Source organism: Metopolophium dirhodum, chromosome 2, assembly GCF_019925205.1.
Source record: "Metopolophium dirhodum isolate CAU chromosome 2, ASM1992520v1, whole genome shotgun sequence".
NCBI lineage: Eukaryota > Metazoa > Arthropoda > Insecta > Hemiptera > Aphididae > Metopolophium > Metopolophium dirhodum.
In genome coordinates this window covers 12,826,872-12,847,829 of record NC_083561.1, presented here as the reverse complement: position 1 = coordinate 12,847,829, position 20,958 = coordinate 12,826,872, and the positions used below count along the sequence as shown (strand labels likewise).

Below are 20,958 nucleotides of genomic sequence, written 5' to 3'. Positions count from 1 at the left end.
CCCGTAAATCAACTCGTACACAGCCAATAAATGAGCGCTGACTCCTGGTGCCCGTTGTTGATATACCCACCATTGTAACCATTGGTTTTCAACATTTTATTGTCACACTGCCCGACTGCCCTTATGTTAATTTATATAGTCGTGCAATCCTTACAAAATAAAAATAAAACAACAACAATAATATAAATAATTTTATATTTAAAAAAAAAAATCATGGATCTATGACTTGAATACCGCTATAAAATAAAATGCTGCTTGACGCATGGCAGGTGGCACTCATTTTAGACTCACTATAGACTCAAACACTCTAATGTTAATTTACTTGTCACTGACTGCCAACTGATAATTTATCATAATAAAATCATACATTTAATATATTATTACCCCATAATTCTTTCCTTCAACAAAGTTAATTACAGTCCTTTAAGGAAAATAGTATAATATAATTTTAAAAAAAGTGGGTAAGTAGATGTCGCTCTGTTGTACAGTAGGTTACAAGTGGGTCTATGTATAATGGATTGTATCAAACTTGAATTCAATAGTATAATATCTTTGTGTAAGAAAAACTATTCTGAGCGGAGACGGTTTGTCAGTTAGGATATTTTATATTGTTTATACTTATTATACCCTGTAAGTTGAATTAATATTATAATATAATAATTTTTTTTTTTCGTTTCTATGGTGATAAACAAAGCGTTACGTATTTAAAATCCCATTTTTAGCGGTTTTTCGTGATTTGTCGTTGGTTTTTCCCGTGGCATTGAATGACTATTGAGAAAAACGAAAAATGACCTCTCTAAAGTACCATCTTGATCCAATTTGCTAAAAGATAAGGTACTATATATGTTGAAATAGCACTCCTTCTGGTAGAAATTTTGTATACAGGATAAAAGAAATAAATAAACACCATTGTAAAACCACTATAGCTTCTTCGCTCCGCACAGCAGTGGCGTATTTAGTATTTTTTTTAGGGGGCGGATGACAAGAATTTTAGCTTACAGATTACGATATAATAATTATAATATAATAATACACATGTATTTAAAGAGCCATGGGGGCGGATTTGTCCTCATATCCGCCACCGTAAATACGCCCCTGCCGCTTCAGAATCTAATATATATATATCAATAAAAACCAAATTAAATTTGAAAATAGGTCAATTCACAACAAATAAGAATGGAGTCCCGAGTCATTTTCTATATTATGACGTGTAAAGATACGGTTTCCTATCCGCTTTTAGTCGCAACGACTGCTCTGCTATGGAACAGCATTATAGCCGCTGCGGCCGGCGTCTGTACTCGTCCGTGAGCAGTATGGTGCACTCTTAAGGCACAGACGATACATCCTAGTATGACTTCCTCTTAAACCAGTGCATAGAATTAATAATAAGAAAAACTAGGGGTAACAAAAAACACAATTAAAACATTTTCAAAATATTATTTGATTTATGTTTTTAAATATAATTTTATTAATTTTATTAATAACATTCAACGATTATAACACATTAAATTTTTCTATTTTCCATCAATTCTATGAAAATAATGTATACAAAACAATTTGTTTATAAAAAGCTGCTTTTTTAAAAAATAATCACATTAATAAAAATGTAATAGGTTATTATTAATTGTAATCCAATATCTTAGTTTAATAATATTCAAAAATGCACGCACACAAATATATTTGAAACATTTAGTATTTGATAGCAATAACACTTCCACATTGATTTTTTTTATCTTCATAAATTTAAAAATAACAAAAATATCAAGCTTTTAGCTTGTGAGCAGAATTAAGAGAACATTATCATGCTACTGTTATTATTTCTATCTAATTAAAACCTGTGCTTAGTAATAATAGTCTCATTATGATTGCCTAAGTTGTGTAGCGATATAGCATAATGTTAATACTAAAAGTATAGAAAGATGATCCTCAATGTTATATTATGTAGCCTCAATATAACACGCTATAAAATATCATTAAATTATATTCCTTAATAGTATTTTTAAATTCTAGAATCTATTGTTAAACACTGAGCAACATAAATCTTTCTTCTCTAATATATAAAAATTGCATGTCACTGTGTTTGTGGTCGCACTCCTTCGAAATGGCTTGACCGATTTTAATAAAAAATTTTTTGTATATTTGGTTGGTAAGAGAATAGGTCGTAAAGTATTTTTCACCCTCCTAGGTACAACCCGGGGAGGTGCTCAAACGAGGATTTTGAGATTTACGGTGGAAATGTTTGTTTTAAATGGTTGCTATTGGTTATAAGAGAAAGAATTAGTAAAAATTAGCAATTATTATTTGGTTGCCATTGGTTAATCGGGCAGATCAGGTGCAAGCATGCATCAATTCAAATTTACACACATTGCCTACTTGATATTATGGTGTAGCATGTTGTCCGCAATCCGACGTAATCGGATTGCCTACCAGGGGTTGAGTTGCAATCAAAAGAAGTTTGAACAATCACAACTTTTTTAAAAGTTGTAATTTCTTACGAGCAATGAAATGCGCAGTATCAGCTAGTATATATATTATAACAATAAACGGTTACACAAAATATGTTGATTATCTACACATAAAACATATCAATAATATATATCGTATATACAATTTAATATTTAACTAAAAAAAAATCATTTAATGTGAAATAGTATTAATTTATTTTTAACACATTTTATGATAATTGGTTATTATGGTGATGAGCATTTTATATAGATAATAATTTTTATATACTTTATAAGACATTTCACTTGAACAATACATGTCAACACTTGAAACTCTAAGAAACGTAACAAAAAGATTGAATTAAAATAACTTGTATTTTGATTTGATTGGTAACCACTAATCACACAAGTTAAAAATACAAATGACTAATCAAAATGTTGTTTCTTGATTTAAATAATAATAATTAAATGACATCAATAAACTTTGTTCTATAATATGTAAGTATTATCAAAGACCTTTAAATATTATTTATGAGCTCTCAGCACTAGTATTTTAAATGTAAGTCATCAAAAAATGTAGTTTTACATATACTACATGTTAATCAAAACCTATTGAATGTTAAATTTAAAAAAAAAATTGAATATATTACCGTCAACAACTTGTACATAACGTATATCTATTTGTTTCGATTGTCTTGCATCTTACTGATCAACTTTGTATGCATAAATAAAAATAAAAATTGGTAAGTAGGTACCTATTTTAACTTTATATACACATCACCATATTCAGTAATTTATTGTAAAAGTGCTTAATAATTTTTAATTTTATATTATTGCATTAATTTGGTTTGAGTGTGCACTGTGCACAATATCATAACAATATTTCACAGTTGTTATTGTTTTTACTTAATTAATCTAAATATCAAAAATCTTACTAGGTACAATTTAATTACTATCAATCACACTCATTGATAATTCGTTGGAATTTAGCATAGAATATATATTCGTTTCTAAAATTGAACGATAGCCAGACATTTGGTATAATAAAAAATATTATCAATTACGGAAATTCAATTTTATAATATCATTCACTTTCTTAATTTTGTACGAGTTCAATAATTAGTATTTAGGAACATACATTTTTCTGAATTTCAGACATGAAAATAAAAACCATTGACAAGATCGTATTGTAAAAAGTTGGTTTGTTACAAAAAAAAAGTAGGTTTTTTTAACATTGGTCATATAATATTATAAATTACAGCAGCATAATAAACAATATTATTTCATGTATTAACCATTAGATACCTACTTACAAGTTACATTGTTGCACTTTGCTCGTAAATCACAATATCGTAGTGTTATTATACATTTTTTCATTATTATTTAATAGTGTTGAATCGTTGGTGTTTATTATTATTGTAACTATAGGTGTATATAATATATATTATACAATATAACTTATATATACTTAGGTATCGCTGTTCTCAGACTTTTAAGAACAACGAATAAAATATACATATAGGTATGTATCTAGTAAAATTACATAATATTATTATAAAACGAAGATCATCGACAACGGTATGTATAATTATTAATTGTGTAATAGCCAATAGGTACAGCCCAAAACAGATGAAAATGTTCATCATATTATAATATAATATATTTTAACCACTGGCAATATTTTATGATAAATATTTATAATACGATATTATATTTAAAATTATAATTTACATACTTTCGAATGAAATCAAAGTGACGTACATAAATTGAATTACTAATTTATTAATTTATAAGGCTCGATAAGTTGTTAGGTACCTAAGTACCTATTAGTACTGCAAAACTTTTAATTTGCTAATATTTCAAAATATACAAAATTGCACTAAAAATGTCTTTTACTTATATTTTTACCATCAAGGCATCACCTCATTTTTTACCATTATAATTGATAACGTTATATTCCGAAACGAAATAGACTGTGTTTTTAGGTAGATATATTACATTATTACATTACAAAAGACTGTGATAAAACCAAATAAATGATTTAACCTTAGAAAGATTAAAATCATTCCTGATAACGATTTTAAACCATTATAGTTAGTTAGACTTTGGTGAACACTGAACACTCACTGTATTTTCTATCCATTATTGTCAAAAGCTGGGCTCTAACTAGTTAGAAAGTTAACGTTTCGTTAAAAAGTAACTTTCTAACTTAAGGATTAGAAATTAGTGCTTGGAATTATCTGATCTAATATTATGTTAAATACTTAAATACAAAAAGTAACTTGTTATTTTTGAATTCACTGCGTAAAACCTAGTATTTCATTACACAGGTGACTACCGTCCGGAATACTGTAAAATAATTAATCATTGATGTATAATTTGTTATAATTAAATAATAGTGTTTTTTGATAATTGTTACATTTCTCATAATATATTTCTTGTAATACATGTGGTACGGTATATACATACGGCGTGGCGCCAAGTTTAATAAATTACTTAAGTCTTAGTGGTGCCACCGCGGCAGTCAATTAATTTAATCAATGTCATCACCTATGATTTTAGTTACATATTATTTAATTTAATAAGTACTTTGCATTTGAATAAACTGGTTTCAAATTTATGTAAAAAAAAAAACTTACTTTTAACTAAGATGGAAATTTGCCAAATTTCTGAAACCAGTTTGTATTGTAACTTCATTAGTAGTGATATAGAAGTAACTTTTCTTAAACTATTTGAAAAACTATGTTAACTTGCCCAGCTTTAATTATTGTTGTTATTTTCTACCCATCAAAAATAAAATAAGGCGTTCATAATAGCGTTTCCGTGCAGAATACATTTGCATACGAGTAAATAAACACATACATTATGAAAATCTTTGACAATAACACTACGAGATAGAAGTGTACCGTGTTTTTAGATTTTATTTTTATCACAACTCATAAATTCATAGATTTATTATTTGCCGTACAATTAATGTGTGAAATACATAAAATGGCTGCGTATAATCATAATAATAAATGTCCAAAATTGCTTATTAAAAATTCACTAATAAATTCTTATTAGCATAAATCAAATTCATAGCCATTGTTCAGCAATAAAACGGACAGACAGAAAAAACATGCAAATGCAATAAGCATCGATCCCTAAAATAACGATTTGTGTACGCCATCTTAGAGTACCGTCTCGTCGAAAATCACTTCGACCCTGTTGCTGGCGTTGCTGTTTTGGCGCCGCAGCGTGCTGGGGCGCCGTGGTCGCTGGGCCGCTTCCGCGTTGAGCTCCAGGCCGGCCGTCTCTGGCGCAATCGCCTGTGTCGATGCCAACGAGGCGGCCGACTGCTTCTGTCCGTCCAACCGGTACAGTGGAATGTCGTCCGACTGGTGGTCGTCCCCGGGGAGCATCGGCTCGCGCTCCTCGTCGGCCGAAGACGATTGCCCGTCCATGCTGGCGTATGCCGTGGTGCTATCCGAAAGTTGCGTGGTCAACACCGGTATCCAGCACCTCCGCGGACCGTGCACCGGACCTACGTGAATCGTATGACGTTTAATTAGTATTATCGCTATGACTATTGCTACAGCTAAAGTGTTGACATCTTATAAAAAAAAAACGTAGAATGATATTTGAACTTATTCGCTAAGATTTACAAAATATGGGTTCAACGCCTGGAATGTAGGAGAGAGGTGGCTAACTATATCCCATCCAACGGAGATGGAAAGGTCCAGTGCCGCAACTAGGTATTGTAGGGCCCTGATGCCAAAAATGTTATGGGGCCCCTGTACCTGTACTAAACAGTATAATGAAATAAAGTTAGTGCCACAGATAACCTTTAGCAGACCCCTAATACAAAATAAAATGTATGGCCCCCAATTTTTAAAACTTTTCAAGCACTATAAGAGTATAGTTATGTTGGTTATATTAAGTTCATCATATTTTTAAACACATCTCCAACAATACATCAGTTATCAGTAGTCAAATAGTCAAATTAATAAAAAGCAATTCATTTATTAAAATATTAAATAATATAATATTTAAATTTCAATAACAAAAAATAAACAATATTATAGGTATTTACAAATATTTTATTTTAAAAAGTTTTTTTTCCTTGCCTTCATGTTTGAAAAGTCATGTATTAGTTTTTCAATATCAAGTTCTTTTGTCCTTGATTTTTCTATGTTAAGTATACTTATGCCAGTTAATCTATCTTGCGAAATAGAATTCCGAAGATAGTTTTTGAGGAGTTTTAATTTGGAAAATGACCTTTCGGCCGTAGCTACGGTAACTGGGAGACTTAAATATATAATACAAGCAGTGATAATTTGACTGTAAAGAGATGAAAGATCATATTCAATTATAAAAGATGACAATTCTTGAATAGTTTGAATTTTTGTATTTTTAATAAATTCTTTTAATGAAATTAATTGTCTTATTAAATCTGATGTCACATCATTATTGTAAAATGATATGAAATCATAACAAGATTTAACTATTTCTGACTCTTTCATGGTAACTATATTTTGTGGAAGTAAAAATTCAAAATTTCTTGAAACGGAATGAAGTCCTTTAAATCGATCTCGTAACTGAAATAAAGCTGTATCAATGAGAGGATAAAAAATTGCTATACGAAATTTTTCTTCGGGCACATCTAAACATCTAATCGTCTATCTCCTTGAATTTCTCTACAGTATTGTTTTGAATATATTCTACGGGTTGCAGGTTTTGTGGTGGATATACCCCATTTATAGCATAATTCAGTTGCTGACCCAACGACTTCATCATAACCATCTCTCATTTTTTCAATTGATAAAATTGTTCCTTGCAATAAATCACATGCCTTGTGAAGATTGGTTTGTGGTGATTGTAATACCTTTGATACAATTGATAAAGGTTTTAAAATATTTTCCCAAATGGTCATCAACATAACAAATTCAAATGATTCCATTTTTTTTTTCAGTGATTTGGCTCTATTTTTTTCATCACTTTTGTCACTTGTTAATAATATATTGGTTAAAGATTTTAAAACATTTATAAAATTTAATTTTAGTGAATACACGGCGTTGTGTCTTGCTTCCCATCGAGTAGCACACACATTTTTTAATACTCCAATAATATATTATTATTTATTAGCGTATAAACCATATACCTACATATAGTACCAATATAAGGTCCGTATTTCCTAGTATTTTTTTCAGATATCAAAATAATATACATATTTTTGTGAAATTTTGAATCGAATGACGAATATAGAAATAACCAATGGGCAATAGTGTAGGTATTGTATGTTGGGCTGGGGCCCCCTTCGGTCCCGAGGCCCGTGGCGTTTGCCCACCTTGCCCACCCGATATTTACGCCACTGGTGTGTACTATGTTGAGAGTTATAAATAAATCTATTTTTAATTTTCAAATGTGAATTACCATCGTAGATGTAAACAAAGATTATCAGTTATCAGTGGTCTCAATTTTATCGGATATTTATTCATCATTTGGCGTATGATTGTAATATCAATCTATTATAGAAATATGGAATGTACATTTTCTATTTTTTTTTTTTTAATAATAAATTGCTTAATTTTTCCTTTTTGATGATGCCCCCCCCCCCCCCCCCATAACATAAAACCTGGCCAGGGAATGTATTGCATACCCTGCTTCCCCTATTGTTGCGGCACTGGAAAGGTCCGGAGAAATAGATGTTGATAGTATTTTGGTTACAAATCAGTGGCGTCCCTATTGGTTGATTTCTACTGGGAGGCGAACTCAATGTAAAATAGGTATACATATCACATACATGTATGTACGTGTGTAGGCAGAGTCGGATTGGAGCGAGCGAGTGCTTAGCATAGTGCTCACTCGTCATTAATTTGGGTCGGTGGCAGAGGGGAAAGGAGGATTTTTATTTGGGCCATTAAAATATTTGAGTGCTATTGGCTAAAATATCTCAATTCAGCACTGTATGTGGTATATTATTGATAATAGTATTATAGGTGTCCTATAATATAGGACGTATATATAACGGAATATTATATGAATATTGAATAATATGTTAAATGATGATCGATGTCCAATGTTCATATAACTCATAATACGCTGTAGTATATTTCCATGCTGGTAATGATAGATTAATTATAATAATCCTACCAAATAAAGTTAAACCATACAGATCTATTATGCTTCAATGCTTGTATAGCTGTATAGGTAAAATTGTTTTATTAAACATTAATTTTTGTAAAGGTAAAAACTTTGATTAATTTACTTTCTATTTCACTTTTAATTATATGTATGCATATTTTTATAATTTATTGAATTGATAAATAATAAACATCAGCTTATACCTACCTATTATAATATGGCATATTATAACATATTATATCCTTAGTAACCTAATGCTTAATTTAACGTGATATACCTATACTGTCTAACTGTAAGTGTCAAATCCTTACAAAACTCAACTGACTATAGATACTTATAGTTTATAATATTATAACACACTCACTTTCGCCGGGATCCGCGAACAACGACGCCTTTCGGTCTCTATATCGTTTCCAAGCGTTCGACCTGACCGTTCCTTTGGTCCCCGTGTTAACGGCGTCGTAGCTGACACTCCTGTAAATCGCTTGCCGCCAATGGTCGTTGCGCGCAGCACGCGTCTGATCATCGAAACTTTTTGCTTGACCAAGCTGCTCGTTCAGCGAGTACATTTTGTGCGTTATGTCTTTGCCTGCGGTGCACACATAATCAAGAATGCGTTATTTAAAACTCTTTTAGTCAAATATCGACAGGTAAATTGCATTGTTATCCTCCCCGACCTGTCAGGATCGAACTCTATATGGTCTCCCTAGAATTTTATCAAATATTTAAAAGGAAAGGACCGACTTACCTATGATACTAGTGAGTACAGCGTGCAATTGGGTTCTGTGTTTAAATATCCGATTGAGCTTTGAAAGTTGCCAACATAAGTAAACACAATCTTCAGCAGCCGTTATCGTTACCTAAAAATTGATTTAGATTCCAATAAATGAGTACAACTTACTGCTAATATTATAATATATTAATACTATATAACGGTCGTACTTGGAACATAGTTTCTCCGTGCATTAGAGCTGAAGCCATCCATTCGGGTGAATCAATGAACTGATACGAACTGATATTGTGCAACTGTGTACCTTCGCAAGTAACACCACACCTATAAGCATATATAAAACCCATTTCAACACTGCAGTGTACGGTGTACCTATAGAATGGTAAGTGCCATCGTAATAAATTGTGTAAGATTCGTTTTTATTCCTAGCTTAATTTTATTTTGTACAGTATTTATATATAATATATTTCTATAGTTAGGTATTATGTAGGTACCTGTTAATATATTATAAAAATTATGCTATTTATGTTATAATATAATATATTAATAACGGAACTACTTTTTTTACTCAATTCATTCTAAAAATAAACATAAGAGAGTTAAATGGATTATTCAGAACGTACAATTTACTATGCAATGTGTTTGTAACACGAAGACGACGTATATGAATGTAGCGTCCTCTTATAAAAAAAGGACATACAATAACTCTTAGGTCATTTTTAAAATATATATTTTTATCTAATTTGGAAATAAATACATTACATTTTGTTTGAAGAACTGGAACCGTAATATTGTTTATTTCTACAAACGGAATCCTATAAAATCATTATGTTCCAGCTGCGGAATCATACCGAATCACTCACCTGCCTCTGAGTAGAATGGACAGTCGCTGGTCACAGGCCGTCACCGCCTCGACCGCGTAACACTCGCCGGGGGACAATTCCTCGATGGCCGCCTCCCGCGTTAGCTCCCGGAAGTGTTTCTGGCTGACTTTGAGCGGCTTGAACACCCTCAAGTACAATTCCATGAGTTCGACCGATAGTGCTGGTGGCATGAGTTTCTTACACAGTTTAAGCGTGTGCACACCGTTGATCAGAGCCAGTGATCCGTACCAGAGCAACGCATCCACCGCACACACGTCCGTGGATGCCCAAAGACCCGAGATCAGAAACCCTAAGAACAGCAACGCCCTGCTCGACATAATAAACATAATTTGAATACACGTTTTATGATTTTACTTGTCATTTTACTTGTCGACGACATCATTATAATATGTATACTTATTGCACAAAAATGTTCATTTATGTTTAGTTGGATTTTTATTTCAAGAAATAGTTATATTTTTAATTAGTTTGATTTAAATTTACGATGTTATGTAGATATAATAGTATAATATAATGGCATAGATTTACTCTAACATTATAATCAGTTGATATGTAACATGATTTAATTTATTCTTAGATTGGTGTAAATACGAAAGTGGTAACCATTAAAACTTTTCGTTTTAACAAATTGCTACAGAGAATTGTTACATTAATTTAGAAACTAGTATAGAGTAGGCATGTAGCCTATAATGTAATTGCTCACAAAGTCGCAACTAAATTGTTTCACAACTAAATATGTAAACATGAATCATCACAGCTATAGTATATAATTGTATATATATATATATATATATATATATAATTATAATTATAATTAAGAAACTTGCAATAAAAGACTAATTGGCTGTTCCAACTTTTAGACACTGAAAAATGAAAAAGTCCCTAAATATACAAAAGACATATGTACTTATTAAACATCAATATTTTCTTCGATAATTCAAAAACTGTATAATATATAGTTCCAACTATTGGGGTAAAATATTTAAAAATTGGTTTCAAAACAGTAACAGAAGATCAAACGTACAAATGTCTCTAGTCGAATAAAACTTTTAGCAGTCCCTGGATATAATAATTATATTAAAAAATGTACGAAGTACTTCGAAAATTGCATCTGCGAGTAATATAATAATATATTATTACTCGTGCGAATTCCAAGTTTCATAAATGTATGTGTGTCTGATACGCGCGAATAAACGTAAAGCGTGTTTTTAAGACTAGGTATTAAAATTAACAACTGCAGATAGCACCGAGTACCGACTTGGTCTAAAATAGATATTTATTCGAAATTCCATGTCGATTTATCTGAAATCTGCATACACATTTCAATTATACGAATGACACCATTAATAATGCAAAATATCTAAAGAATACTATAATATAACGCGTCGAGTGTAAACTGGTGCAGTGCTATACGTACCTCATCTAATTATTTAGATATGTGGTGGTGTATATGGGAAGAGTAACCAAATACGCACGTATTTAGTATTCATCAATCATAAGTAGTTGTAGTTTTAGTCTTAATCTTATTTCATTTTACAAAAGGCAAAAACTGCGTCCAGACACGCCTATATTGATCATCATATGGATGTATTATATTAAATAGCGTACCTATAGGTAGTACGATGACGGTCAGATGATATTATAGGATAAATTATACAATATTATACTGTAGTAGGTCCCAATAGTACACAGTACCTACCTAACACCTTTAAGTATATCACGTTGCAAATCAATGTATTCAAATGCTCGTTTTTCAAAAAAAACCTAATCTATAAAAAGAAATCCGATTTAATGTTATACATTAAAAAAAAAATAGCGCCTCGCATTATAGTATAGTGTAAACCTCGTCATTGAATAAGGCATAGTAATGTATGAGTTAAACATGAATTCAATGATAAATCAATGTGTGCTAGGAACGATACTGAGCGAAGTCGGTCTGTCAGCCCATTTTACTAAGTAATTAGCGAAAAATTAAGTAAATGTTGTATGAATTTGTTATGCATTTATATTTTATATTGCTATTGTAGTAATTTATGTGCGAAATTAAATATTTAAACAAAGATAAACAATTTTAGTTTTGTCTTATAATAAAAAAATGTAGGTATTCGTGGGTACTTGAATCTTCTAAAGTTTATTATTATTATTAATATAATATAAAATATTCTAGGCTGACAAACCGTCTCCGTTCAGAATCGTTTTTCGTATAGAATGGTATTATAGGTATATCGTTAAATTTAAATTTAACTCTATCCATTATACTATTATAGTGACCCACTTGTAACCTACTGTACAACAGCGCGACACCCAGTACCCACTTACCAGCTTTTTTTATTTTACGTTACTGTTGCGTAAAAATCTGATTTAAATGTTATAATATAATATCAATTTGCCACGGTGACGCTTGACGCTTGATTATACGGGGCTTTAGTGATGGGAACATTATAATATATAGTGACTAAACTAGGAATACATTATACACAAGCAGCGCACGGACCCGTAACGATAATTACCTCAGTGACAACACGCTGAGCTTGTAACTCCTGGGAACTATGAAAGCGGTCAGGAAACAAATGTTAGAGAACTGGAAAAGGCTCTGCTGGGCGGGTATCCACTGGCAGTTGGATTTCCCGAACGGCCCGGTCCGTCCGCCGGCCGCAGAGCCGTTGAGCGGGAAGAACAGGGCGGTCTCGGTAGCGTTGTCGTACGCGTAATAGTAATAGTAGTCGCTGGCCGAACGGTCAGGCACGGCCGTTCCGTTCAGCATCGCGGCCGCCACCGGTGCGATTGTCGACGTTGCGCCGGTGCAATTGCCAGCACCGCGGTCGTTGCTGTTGTGCAGATTGCGGCCCGCCGCAGCGGTGGTGCCGATCACGTCCCGCAGAGTTGTGATGGCCCGCGACGAACGAGGCTGCGATGCAGATTGTGGTGGTGGTAGTGGTGGTGGTGGTGGTGCGAACGCGTTGTTTGCCGACTCGACGGTGTGATTGTGATGCCCCATCACCGGGTGGCCGACCGGACGTCCTGCTGCAGCCGCGGCGGCACTAGCTCAAAGCTCCGTGACGTAGATGTTATAACATTCGATGTATTGTACGATATTATCAAATCGTATACAACGTACTATACGACTTCACGTGATTGTCATTCATCGTTACATAATATTTCTATCAACATACGGTATCCTCCAAGTCCATACTCCGAGGTTGTTTCTGTATCGCCCGCAGCACTGCAGCCTCTATTCCCATTACAGATGTGTCCGTTTCAATTTCTAAAGGAAAAAATATGCAAAATTAAATTGTTGTTTTAGTAGTAGCTGGGACTTTATGGTCACATATTGAAATGTGAAATTGATTACTGATATCATGGTACACTCTGACAATTGATTCAAAATACGCAAGTGAACTTTTGAATCATACATCGTACATTGATAACATTATAGATTTAGCCGATTTAGATATTATCTATATAGGTACAGTTTAATACTCAGATCATATACTAGTATATGATCTAAGATTTAATATGTAAAGCCAGGCGTACACTATCATTCAAAGAATGACAATCACTAATCAGCAATGTATTTATATGAAACGTTAAAGATTGACAATTTGATTGATGAATTTCAAACATTTTTAATTTTATAGCCCCTTTAACAGTGTATGCCCGAATTAATGTTAAACTGTGCATTATACAATGAATTCTTAAAAATGTTGGTATATCGTGTAAAACTCTAAACTAAACGAAGTATAAAAATTAATAGAAGGGATAGCTGTTTATACCTTATAATATTAAACAATATTACAACTATATAAAAGACAATATACAATAAACATATTTTATATTTTATTTATTTATTTAATTTAGTTTCATACCTATACATATGAATCCTGGGCCCCACTGAAAAAACACAATTTCTTTTGCAAAACAACGATAAAAACGTTTTCGGATAGTACCTAATTACTACATAGGTAACCAGGTAATCTACCTTTTGTATATATAATATTATATTATTCATCCTTATGCAATTGTAGGGTTCGGTCAACGCAAAAAAAAGACTTGGTAATAAATAACAACACTGTAATGTTATAATTATTTCAATGTACCTACTATGTATTATTAATTATAGTAGTGTTATACATTATATTATTATAATAATAGGTACATATTATAATTAAGTATAAACAAATGCAAATATTGTTTGCACAGTTGTAAAATGCTTTCAAATAAAATTGGTCAAAGTTAATTTACAATGTAATATTTTCACAATAATTAATATACTTAATAATATAACACGATTAATGTATCAGTCATATAATTCAATCAAAGTCTTTAATCGTTTTGAAAGACATGGACGAAACGTTAAATGTGGCTATTGGTACAGCTCGGTGGCTACAATCAATCACACAACATAGTTAAGAGTAAGTAACGTCCGCTGTTTCCCAGATGGCCGGATGGGTGACCACCAGGGTTCGTAGAGGCAAAAACCTTGCAACACTTAGGTAGGTACATGCGTGGCTAATCAACCGATACCCACCTTACCAACCCTAATGATCTCAGTCGTCGAAGCCTATTAAAAAAAAAAAAAATAGAAAGTAACATTAAATCTGATTTATACCTATTATATTATACAAAATATTCATAGCCTTGCGGTAATTCAATTTTATCATCAAGTACAACCTAATCTTAAATTAAATTTGAAGCCCTAACTATTAAAATTGAACATTTTATGAATGTTAAGCAAAATATTTTTCAAATTTTTGTTATTTTGAAGAATTTTGTCAACATTTTGACTATAAATGGTTTTATGAAAAAAAAATTAATACTTTTACTTACTTTCGACATTTTTTATTTGATGAAAGAAAAAATTACGAGGAACTTTTAGTTAAGCTTTCTAGTATTTTGATTAATAAACAAAAATTGTATACAAAAGCAAAAAAAAAGTAGAAAGTTTCAAAATATGTCTAATAATAGTTCCAGATAAGCCAATTATAATTATATCATATCTATAGAAAAAGATTATATAAAATAAAATTAGGTTAATATCGATCATGTACCTACGGTGGTTATTCAATTTTAAATTAAAATAAAATCAATTTAGTGAAAAACGGGTTTTGCGTGCATTATATCCGTTTGTTATTTTTCCATATTTTTTGAGTTTTTGAGTTCTGACCTAGAAAATGCACACAATTTAACACATACCGTGTTTTTGTTCTATCGAATTATCAAACATTCAAACCCTTATTTTTTTATTGCACTGCAATGCAGACACGAGTAAAATTAAAATAAATGATAATTGCTATTGTGTCAAAGTGCTTGTGTCAACAGTTAAAATAAAATTCCGTAAAAAGGTCATCCCTACAAATATAAAAACAGCAATATAAATGTGTATACGTATATTAAGATTATTTCATTAAAATTCAATATAAATCGAAAAAAAAACATTAAATATTTATAGATAGCGCAAAACGGATCAAAACGTTTGAACATTGTATATCAAGTATAAAAAATATTTATATATATTATATAATTATACTGTACGACATTTAACCTGGATGGTTTGGATTCTCAATTGGACCGGGTAGTCCAACCCGGAGACATGATTAAGGATCTTAAGGATTTTAAGATTTATGATGTAAATTTGTGTTTATTAAAAAAGTTTACTATTAGTTACAGTTTACAGATTATAATAGTATAGTAGGAGAAATTTTTTTTTTTTTGTATATAAATGGTTGCCATTGGTTACTTGGGCAGATGAGGTGCATCAAATCGTTACGTTTATGGTTTCGAAAAAAGAATTATAACTCAAAACAAATATTAGAGTTGAATTTGACTATGTTTAAAGCTTATATATATTCAAAAACTACTTAACCGATTTTGTGAAAATTTCATATTGTTTTTGGAGATATCAGGAAAGTTTAGAGAGTGGTCGAACCACGTTCGATTTATTTAAGTGCTATATCCAATCCACCATAGGCGAATTGTCCATCTCGGTCGAATTAGTTCACAAAGCGAAGTACACAGACCCAATTTTTCCCGTGAACTGAGGTCTGAGGCACACAAAAACCTGTGTAGCGCTATATTTTTTTATGTTTTAACGTGTGAAGTCGAGTTATACAGCTAAAAATAGATGTTGGTCTATCGTTCATCCAATGTTAAAAGACTCAATAACAACTGGACCGTTTTCAATAAAAAATTATATCAGTAGATTCCTTGAGACTTGGAGGGTGTTTATAGATTATTTTTTTATAGATAGCTAAATGGCGTAGGCGCGTAGCTAACACATGATTTTTGTCAGCTTACAAAAAAATAAAATGTAAAAATAAAATTTACGCGTCATAGTATGAATGCCTTGATCAAAAAAATTAAGCTGATGTTATTTTCACAGATTTTAGAAAAGCATTCGACACAGTTGATCATGGTCTTATTATTAATGAACTACAGGCACTTGGCATCGCAAATCCACTCCTTTCTTAGTTAAAATCATATCTAACCAAAAGGAAGCAATTTATGTTAAGGTTCATGACTCATCTTCTGAATTAACAGATGTACCCTCGGGGGTACATCAAGGAGGTCACCCAAGCCCTTTAATATTCATCCTATTTATTAACTCTATAATAAGTAGATTACCAAAACCAAGTTCCTCCTATTTGCTGATGACATAAAAATCTACCTAAAAATGGATTTTCCTGAAAGTTGTCTCATTCTCCAATCCGAACTTGATACCTTCTTCACCTAGGTCCAATGTCTTGAGTTTATCACTCAACCTTGGAAAGTGTCATATAATGTAATTTACTAGAAGTCGTTCTCCCATTTTCCATCCTTATTGCCTCGGTGATGTCCTTATTAAACGGGCGTTTATTTTTAAGGACCTCAGAATTTTCTATTCCCCCTCTTTAAGTTTTAAGCACCATATCAATGTTATTGTCCCTAAAGCCCTTAAAATCCTAGGGTTTATTAAACGAGTCTCAATAACGTTCTCCTCGGCAATTTGTCTCCGCTCACTTTATTTTTGTCTGGTACGCTCTAAGTTAGAGTATGGTGTTGAAGTTTGACACCCTTACCTAGCCAAAGACCAACTAAGATTGGAAAGGGTCCAAAATAAGTTCCTTTCCTATGCAGCTTTCCTATTGAAAATTGACCACCCCACACACGACTATTCGCTTGTTCGCCAAGCGTTAGATATTCAGACACTGCCTACCCATCGATTAACTGCTGGCGTTAATTTTGTTTCTTCTCTTCTTAATGGTACCCTTGATGCTCCTACTCTTCTATCTAGTATCCAGTTCCATGTTCCATCCTATCCTACCAGAGATCATATTCATCTTTACGTTCATCCCACTCTTCTTCTTATGGTTACAATCACCCTATGCATCGTATGCTTCGAGATTTTAATAATGCCTTGTAACTGCTGCTTACTTCTTAGGCCACTTATGTATATATATATTTATAATTCTTTTTCATCTGTGTCCATTTTAATCCAATTAACTTCTGTAATTATTATATAAGTACTAAACATTGTATATATCCTTACATTATTAATAATTGCCCGATTGGGCCGTGTGTTAATAATAATAAATAAAAAAATATATGTATATTTAAATAGTTGTTATTGGAAGTTACATATTATATTACTATTTAGTATTTACTATTATAATTAGTATATATAGCATATTCCATATCATACATTTTTTACAAGTATATTGATTAAAAATACAAATCTTTGACCCAGGAAACGTCAGGTGTCATAGCTAGTATAAATGTAAATAGTATATATTATAAAAAAAATTATGAATTTATTCATTTTTGGTACTGAATACTACCATTGATTACCTATAAATGATATAAATACTTTATATAACCAATGTACATTGTATTTGTGTTATAACAAAATTGTTGAGCGCTCCCCTGTGCCGTGCCTGTACGCGTACCTACACTATATATTTCAATAGATTTAAGAAATCTTAAAATAGTATTTAGTTAGTTAAAATTAAACACTGATCAAAGTTATAGTGATTAATGATTATAAAGGAATACATATCAGATAGTTCAAATTATGATAAATAGTTTTTAATAAATGTTAAGAATTGACATTTTATATGAAAATATCGTGATAAACAACAGTTAACAAAAATGTAAAATAATTTAACTACTGTTATATAGCGGGGTGTGGTGCATTGAATGACTATTAAATGTTAGTGTTTAACTGTACCTATCTATATTAAAAACATATCATTATAATTGATTTCGATCCTTTATGATGATAATAATACATAAATAGTGTATTTTTTTATTTTTTTATTTCTTTTATTCTACTTAACACAATTATTTTTGTGGCCAAAGTAGCTGTTGTGAAAACACATAAAAAAGGAAGTATTTTTCTTGAATTTTGTCGACATTTTGAAAAGGTCAGATTTTTTACGATGCTATTTTTAGGTAGGTCATCATTAAGAACAAAATGTGAAGTTCAGTATCGGTGGTCTGCAGTTATATAATTTGGTACCGATACAATTTACCCGTTAGGTCAGAATGTCACTATAAAACAAATTTTGCTCAAATGCATCGATTTTTTTAAAACAATACTTAAAATAATATTTTTAAATTGTTTAAATTGGTGATTTAGAAAGAATGTAATATTATTATAGAACTATGATAGTAAATTCAACACTTGTTTTTAGAATCATGTTGAAAAAAAATTGAATTCTGTACATTATTTTATTTAAGCCTTTTTTTGGTTACATCCGTAGTTACAAATGTATACTCAGCAGATATAGATGCTATCAGTTATTGATCAGAATAATTAAATATTATATTACAGTAATATTTACAATAAGCAGTAAGGTATACAATGATCGTTATCTTTGATTGATTTTAGCAAACGATGGATAGGTATAAAATGCACAAAGCCCAAGTTTAATATCATAAAATACTGATTATTTTTTAATGGAAGGATTTTGTATTTTGAGATGAGTATATATAGTAAGTATCCATTTTTGATTCTTTGGTGTTTAGTGAGCAGTGGCTTTTTCTATATATTTATCCATTAAGAGTAAACGGACTTAGTCCTTTAAATACAAATACAACAATACAATTATAATTTATTAAAACAATACAACATATAAAATAACATGACTATGTAATTTAGGGATTATCTATGTCATTGAAAAGTTGGTTAAAAATACGGGTATTATGTGAATAATAATACTTTTCTTTTACCGCACACATGATACTTATCTACCTATTTTTAAAAATCTATGCCACCGATCGAATATGGATCGAATATATTACCTCCGCACTCCCCTTCGTACTATACAACATCTTAAAATTGATTAGGTAAAAGCTATAATCCACGCATTGTTAAACGCTCATAACAATATAACACATTTGCATATGTTTTTGCTAAAGTATGATTATAAAGTAAAGTATATTATAATTTTAAAAAAAGCTTAGGTACTTCTATACTAGGCAGCTCAAGTAATTTTATACTGGAACGTTAATTCATGCGTCAACTAATTTTGAATTTTATTTAATTTATAAATATATACATTGAGTCCACTTCAGTGCTGATACATTTTTCTAAAATATGTCTTAACTGCGCGTGTCTGCTTTAGCCAATTACGAATTCGCACGCAAAGTATAGTATCGGAATTGTGGCTATACACGAATATATAGTAGAGTAAAGCAACAAAAATAAGGTCAATGTTTTGTTCGACTGTTTTTTAAAGCCAACCCAGTAACGAAATAATATATTTAAAATTGACAGATTTGCATTATTATACATTATACTCCTGTGTATATTAATATGATAAGAATCCAATGCAATAGCACGTACTTCAGTAACCTGTTATCAAATCATTTTTTTGACAACATAGTAATAATTATAATATACGAATAGACGTTATAAATATGTCATTATAACTAACAATTATATAGTATATTACCTATAATGATATTTTGTTTGAACTAGAAATATATTATATCGCATAATGTATCACGGCGCAAAAGTTATGCAATTCTGATACATATCATTATTGATATTATCGTAAATAAATTAAACTTATACCATCGATTTTGAAACAATAATAATAATATACCTACCACACGTTTTAAAATCAATGATCCGCACGTATATAACATAATTATAGCTCTACTTAATATTTGTATGTCGTACAATGCGTAAATATTATTCTATGCGACTCACTTATTGTCGGGGAAGTGACGGTCGCGAAGTCTTCGCCGTCGCGCCGACGTCGTCGTCGTTGGTCGTTATCGCGTTTTGACATATCGTACACGACCACAAGTCGGGGAGAAAACCAGACATACGCGTACAGAACGCTGATGGTAATTGGTCTCGGACGACATGCGCGGCAGGATGATAATATAATTCAATAATTCCGTCACCAAGAGAGCGAGCGCGGTGGATCCGAATACCGTTCGGAAACGCTATCGGCGGCGGCGGTGAGTGCTGTGCAACGTTGAACGGTACACTGCCCGCCCGTAACGTCGTCACCGTCGTCGGCGTGATAATGTTATACGGCAGCGCGCGTCGTGTTCGGCGGCTGTGCGGGCGAGGCGGCGCCCACTGCAACGCACGCTACAGGCTATAATATCGTACTAACGACCTTTGGGCAAAAAGTCCGGGGAAAAAAATCCTACGTATGTTTGAAAATAGTAAATTACTTATTGGTCATTTATTGATTGTCGGTAGATAAAATAAAATAGAAAACCGTATTATAAAATTACTACTGATAATCACTTTCGATTTATTTTCCAAATACAATCGTGT

The 20,958-nt window shown here is 31.6% G+C and overlaps 1 protein-coding gene and 1 pseudogene across 1 annotated transcript; both read right to left on the bottom strand.

The window, feature by feature from the left end:
• Nucleotides 1-1,445: 1,445 nt before the first annotated feature.
• LOC132938445 (uncharacterized) lies at nucleotides 1,446-20,687 on the bottom strand. Its single transcript, XM_061005282.1, has 7 exons — nucleotides 20,374-20,687; nucleotides 12,692-13,446; nucleotides 10,161-10,487; nucleotides 9,510-9,621; nucleotides 9,316-9,427; nucleotides 8,932-9,156; nucleotides 1,446-5,967 (listed from the first exon to the last, which is right to left on the bottom strand). Exons 2-7 carry the CDS (start codon nucleotides 13,177-13,179, stop codon nucleotides 5,615-5,617), a joined length of 1,617 nt encoding a protein of 538 aa, XP_060861265.1. The 5' UTR covers nucleotides 13,180-13,446; nucleotides 20,374-20,687; the 3' UTR covers nucleotides 1,446-5,614.
• Nucleotides 6,158-8,025, bottom strand: LOC132938446 (zinc finger MYM-type protein 1-like; annotated as a pseudogene).
• Nucleotides 20,688-20,958: the final 271 nt, after the last annotated feature.